At 35.5% G+C, this 6,629-nt stretch overlaps 1 protein-coding gene across 1 annotated transcript; it reads left to right on the plus strand.

The window, feature by feature from the left end:
• The first annotated feature begins 555 nt into the window (after positions 1 to 555).
• Positions 556 to 6,269, plus strand: LOC103040506 (gastrula zinc finger protein XlCGF7.1). The gene is made up of 2 exons (XM_049473970.1): positions 556 to 820; positions 2,135 to 6,269. The coding sequence occupies exon 2, from the start codon at positions 2,240 to 2,242 to the stop codon at positions 3,170 to 3,172; it is 933 nt and encodes a 310-aa protein (XP_049329927.1). The 5' UTR covers positions 556 to 820; positions 2,135 to 2,239; the 3' UTR covers positions 3,173 to 6,269.
• Positions 6,270 to 6,629: the final 360 nt, after the last annotated feature.

Genomic DNA, 6,629 nt, shown 5'->3' on the forward strand with positions numbered 1-6,629 from the left:
AAGTAAAATATAGCTCATTTTATACACAACAGTACTGAGCGCCTAAGCTGACCTCATATAATTGTTTTTATTTAAGTGTGGGAACGACTTATATGGTCAGGATAATAATGGTGAAAAATGAGTAGCGTATTGGTTCCATCTACAGGCCAGAGTGGCTAACTACCTGATAATTATCCTGGGATAATGATCTGGAGAAAATTCATTCATGAGAAAAAAAAAATAAAAAACTCAGCTGTGCCCCAGCTGGCTTTTGTGTTCTTTTGTAAAATCCCATGTATTTATTTTTCTATAAAATGTTCTGATTGATGTAGTAGATGATAAAAAAAGCTGCAAAAAAGTTGTAAATTTGTCATCTGGGTTAAAATTTGATTTAGTAAAATCCTAATAATAATTGATGGACAGTACATGTGTTTTTTTCTCAACATTAAAAATACACCTCACAGCGATTAATGACTTTTAATTTGACACCATAGTCTTTAGGGTGGGATTTGGAGTTGTGTGATTTGATTGGCTCCTCAGCAGAACTCAGGAAGTGTGCGGCTACGGGTCTTTTATTTTGAAGCACAGCAGGCTGTAATAGGATCTGTTTATTGAATCTGATCAGATCTATGGGGTAAAACGCTGGGATCTGTTGGTGTCCCGTGTTCTAACAAATCTGAGCAGATATTTAAATGAAGGCTGTATTCTCTGTAGGTGAATAATGAAAGAAGGGTGGTGTAGAGTTTCTCCTGATCTCCGGTAAAGAGGAGCAGCAGAAGATCCAGCTCTGATCAGCAGATCCACACCTCTGTACTCAGACTGCTCTGCTCACCTGCTGCAGGTATGGAGATGATCCACTCTTCACCATCATACAGACACACAGAAACACATTTAACATCACCACCAGCAGCTTCCAGGAGCTAGTTATCTCTGATCAGCCCTTCCACTCTGCTTTATTTAAGATGGGCAGGAGATTAAGAATGTGCTTTAAAAACTGTGAGCGGAGATTTATTGGGGGAATAATTCTGTTGTCTGGTGGGTTGACGTGATAAATTGTGCTGCTGCTGTTTAGAAACTCATTCATGATAACAACTTTTCATATTAGCAGATTTTACACAGTGTCTGAATTAATAATATGCCGTAAATTTCAGAGCTAAACTGAATTGTTCCTGAGAGCTGAGGGTTGTGAAATGTGAGAACCCTTCAGGAAAATTATAGTTTAGTTAACAGTCCTGGAGACCCCACCGTCTGCATATTTTAGTGTTTTTCAACCCAGGACAAGGATACAAAATCTAGTGTACAAAATGTTGCAAAGCAGTGCAGGAACAGATTACTGCATCTATTGCATTATCTACACAACACATTCACATTTTCATCATAATAATTAATAAAAAGACAATGCAACGTAGATAACTCTGTAACTATTAAAAGTATAAGTGTATGCTTTAGAGAAATTGAAATTAAAAGATGAAACCAGAGAGTGGTGAGTGCTGTTTCCTACACTTTCAAAAGACTCTGGTACAGAAAGAGGTCTGGCTGACGCACATGGAAATGCCTTTAGCTCAGCTTAACATTGGACTAAGTCTCAGTTTCAGCAGTGAAAATAAGCATTAGAGATCTGGCAGGTGAAGTGCAGTAATAAAGTCATTGCTAAGATAAGAAGATATAGAAGCATCTGGTCTGCGCTATACAGCAGTGCTACTGGACAACTACAAAATAGGTTGTTGTTTTAAAACTTTTGACAGTTTGTGTAAATGGAGAATTGAGAAAATTAAGCAGGTGCTTAATCCTGGGTTTATGATTGGTGATATGGTTTGCGGAGGTTTTCCGCTCCTTTACTTTAGTTATTGCGATTGAAGGAAGTAAATACAAACAATTCCAGTCATGAGTAAAGGAAATAAACATTTTACTGATGCAAGAAGACTGTCTGTTTTATATAAACTATATTAGGATCAAATATACTGTGACTAAATGTAATTCTACTATGTAGGACATTAATGTTGTTAGACTAATTTAAATGGGTTGTTTGTTTTACACACACTAAATCCATCTCACACAATTATTGAGTCTGCAATTTCTTTTTATTGTCTGTGTTTTACAATGCCTTACAATCTCATTTTGCACTGAGCTAAGGTTATCTCTTTTTTTTCCCCAGATATGAATGCCATAATTTCCCAAGCCTTTATTACCTGGTTGAATTCTATCTTCATAAGTGCTCACAAGTTGAAGATTTCACAAAGAGCTTGAGGTACTGAAGAACATGGCATCTAAAGAAATCTCCAGTACTCAGCGAACGTCCCCTCCCACACTTTGCAGACGAATGCATAAAAGTACAGAAAAGAAGACTATTTATTATTGCTTAGAATGTGGGTATAGTTTTAATCAAATGGATTCCCTTCTTCAACACCAGCGAATTCACACTGGAGGGAAACCGTATTACTGTTTAGAATGTGGGAAGAGTTTCAGTCACCAAGGTACCCTACAACAACACCAGCATATTCACACTGGAGAGAAACCATGTTACTGCTCGAACTGTGGCAGGAGTTTTAATCTACAGAGTACCCTACAACAACACCAACGCGTTCACACTGGAAAGAAACAGTATTACTGCTCTGACTGTGGGAAGAATTTTAGTCGACAGAGTAATCTCCACCAACACAAGCTCATTCACACTGGAGAGAAACCGTATTACTGCACAGACTGTGGGAAGAATTTTAGTCGACAGAGTACCCTTTTGCAACACGAACACGGTCATGCTGGAGAGAAACCGTATTACTGCTCAGACTGTGGGAAGAGTTTTAGTCGACAGAGTAATCTCCATCAACACAAGCTCCTTCACACTGGAGAGAAAGTGCATCAATGCCATGACTGTGGGAAAAGCTTTTCTAAGAGGGGTAATCTAAAAACTCACCAGTTTGTTCACACTGGAGAGAAACCGTATTACTGCTCAGACTGTGGGAAGAGTTTTAGTCGACAGAGTAATCTCCATCAACACAAGCTCATTCACACCGGAGAAAAAGCGCATCAATGCCATGACTGTGGGAAAAGCTTTACTAAGAGGGGTAATCTAAAAACTCACCAGCTCGTTCACACTGGAGAGAAACCGTTTTACTGCTCAGACTGTGGAAAGAGCTTTAGTCGACAGAGTAATCTTCAAAAACACAAGCTCATTCACACCGGAGAGAAAGTGTAATACTGCTTTGAGTGCGGGAGGAGTTTTTATCATTAGAGCTCTCTTCAACTACACTTGTACATTCACACTGGAGATCAACTATATAACTGTTCAGACTATGGGAATAACTTCAGGCTCTTAAATTTAAGAGACATTTAAGAGACACAAGTGTGCTAAGAACAGTAATGGAAATGGGTAATGACATCTAAAAGCATTCCAGATCCAAAAGGCTTATAAAAAGAGCATCATGTTCCAGTGTACCAGTAGATCTCTGTTCCTAATTTCTGATTAATCAAAAATCTCCACAGTGAAAAATTATTTTGTGAAGTTCTTTGTCTGGTTTGGTTAGTTTAGTTATTCTGGTTGACTAGTTTGGTCAATATGGATAGATTTAACATCAAATTTCAAACAAACATACCCTCTGCTGGTCAATTGCAAAGCTATTAAACCAGCTTAAACAGCATGAGCTGGTCAGGCTTCTTTTTTAGCGTGGTATTCTATTATTTGTCAGGTTTGCTACTTTATTATGAGATAAGGTATATCTAAATATATAACTGAATGAACATTGAGAGCATGTTTATAATATTTTAGCCGTGCAGTAGTACGCAAAATTATTGTTTGTAGATTTGCTGTCAATTTAATTTTTCTGCCTCCTCTACGGTAAATATATACTGTATTTTATTTTGAAATATGTGTATTTCTTAACCGGCTAACACGTGTGGTTTCACCTATAAAATAAGCATACAGTGCTGGATTACCACAGGTTCGCTCATAGAATGTTTTCTGACATCAATAAGAAAAGCCAACAAGTGAGCAATTGTCCTTTTAACAAAATGACCAGCTTAGCTTGTGGGAAACCTCTTGCTTATGACAAGCCTCTTGAAGTATTTGATGATGGGATTTATGGAGGCAGGGGACCGTTCTCTTCCCCAGTTCAGTTATTTGTTCCTGTTTTATCTCTGAACACCAGAACCTTTATTAATAAACCATTATTAATCTCAGATGACTTGCTGTACTTTCTTACGGCTTCAAAAAGAGAATAGAGTGGTCTTAAAGCATGTTGAAAGGACTCAAAAGACTGGGTGTGTAAGGTTCAAGGTCTCAGCCCACTTTTTTTTATTTTAGGAAGTAGCCTGTATAGTGTGTAGTCTTTATTTTTGTATTTAATGGGTTTACAAATAAACAAAGCATGCAGAAATTCTGCATTGTTGGTTGCTGTTAACAATTTATGTAATAATGTAATTTCCTTTATCAAAGGATGAAGAGTCTGAGCTTAAACTGTAGAAACAGTAGCTGGATAAACTTTTGCTTATTATTGTTGTTGGATTGATCATAAGTAATAGTTCATTAACCATAACCAGAATATTTAAATGTTTAAAAGCTTACAGCACCACAGTAAACTAACATGAACCAAACAGGAAAGTGAGAAGTAAACAGACCTTGTTTAATATGTGTCTAAACCAGGTAGTACAGTCTCTGCTTACACAGACACATCAAATTAATTTACAGCTTAGCCTTAGTTTAGACCAGCAATTTAGAGTTTTTCTCTCTCTCGTAAGGCATGTAAAATGTAACTTGAAGCAACAATGACGATTTACTAATAATTAATTTGATGCTTGCCTTCTCTTAACCCTTTTACACCTTGCGTCCATTGCATTGGACATTGGTTTTCTTCTTTTTTTGTATTCCTGCGTTTAATATATATTGAGGCCTGTTGTCCAACAGAATTGACATTCATCAGCCAATCAAATACAGCACCTTAGCCTCACCTACTGCATTGGACAAAATAAACAATTCATGTTGAGTTATTTTTACCGCTTAGGGATGATTTGTGAAATAAATAATGTAAAAAGTTGTATAAAAGTTAAATTAAATAAAAATAACAAACAACTCAGGTTAGGCTCACTTGTATGGAGCCTCTAGGGTGACATCATTAAAAAAAAATAAATAAATAAATAATAATAATAATGTGTTGCCATGACTTGTTTAGGCCTGGTAAAGAGAGAATTAAGTCATGGTTATATAAGTCGTCCCCACAATTTAATTATCTTGTTCCCATGATTATTTTTTTAAATTATTAACTAAGAAAGTGGGTCTGGAACTGTTATTTAATAGGATCCGGTGCTGTTAATCTCTGCCTGGTGGATTCTGAGCCTGAGGTAAATAGCTAACTAGCTAAAGGTTAGCTTAGATTAGCTAAATAGTTAACTAGCTAGGTTATCTACCTGAATGAGACTGGTTGCTGGGTGAGTACAAAGTCTGAAGTACTGCCATTTTGTTTTTTTCTCACAGTTATACATATTGACTGGGTTTGGTGGTGTAACTTAAGCTATATTTTATTATTTATTAAGAAAGTGAGTCTGTGACAGTTTTTAAAAAGACCAATTAAAAAAAATGCTTAGTGTAGGCTGAGGTTAATAGCGTTAGCTGACTGACTAAGTTACAAAAAATTGTTTGGCCCACCCCGAGGAATGATTTAAGTAAAAATAGCTACAGGGTTTTGTAATTTAGATAAATACTGTATTTGCGGTGTTTAATAAAGCTAAAAATGAGTGGCAGAGCTAGGTGACATGTTAAAGCTAACTGTTGGGTTAACAGTAGCTGGACAAAGTGAATCTGCCTTTTTGTGCACCTGTGAGGAAAGAATTAGTGAATGCTATAAATTGTATAGCATTTTTTATTATATTATTTATTATAAACAGAAAATGAATGTTGTGTTTTATGGTGTCACGCTATATTTAATAAGTCTCTGTGTGATTGAATGTGCATTTAAGTCACTTAAAATCAAAAGCATTTTAAGCTAATCTTATTTTTAATTGAACAATGATATTGTGATTGGTGCAGACGAGACTGAACATTAGCCTGATCAAACAGATGTTCAGGTCTACTCTAGCTTTGTTGGAATGAGAACTTGCAGCCACACTGACCCTGTGCAAAATCTTGTACTTCCTTAATGTGACTGGCTGCTTGTAGTCAGTTTTTAATCTGGTTTTTTTTTCTGATTCCAGGTGAATATATGGGTTCTTCTTAAGAAATCAAACTTATTATGTGGCGCAAGGAATTTTGTTACCTAAATAATAAATATAAAATCATAAACATCTTTTGTCGATCTTGCATTTTTATGTCCGCAATGTGTTCATCTCAGAATTTCAGTAGGTTTTGTAAAAAAAATAATATATATATATATATATATATATATATATATATATATATATATATATATATATATATATATATATATATATATTAAGCACAAAAAAACCTAAAAAGCTAAATGCATGTCATTATCTGAACACTTGTAATAAATAAACATGTAAGATTTTAGATTTATTAGTCTAAGCATTAAAATGTTTGGAGCTAGGGGTGAGATTGACTGAGACATCATTCAGATGTATTCCCTATGATTTTCAAGATGCAGAGAACAATGATGGAATCATGGAATTGAGGAATAAAACAGAATTATAAACAATATACAAAC

Source organism: Astyanax mexicanus, unplaced genomic scaffold, assembly GCF_023375975.1.
Source record: "Astyanax mexicanus isolate ESR-SI-001 unplaced genomic scaffold, AstMex3_surface scaffold_48, whole genome shotgun sequence".
Classification (NCBI taxonomy): Eukaryota; Metazoa; Chordata; class Actinopteri; order Characiformes; family Acestrorhamphidae; genus Astyanax; species Astyanax mexicanus.

What these genes read in the sequence shown, in the direction of transcription:
- LOC103040506 (XM_049473970.1), top strand. Translation starts at nt 2,240, where the DNA reads ATGGCATCTAAAGAAATCTCCAGTACTCAGCGAACGTCCCCTCCCACA.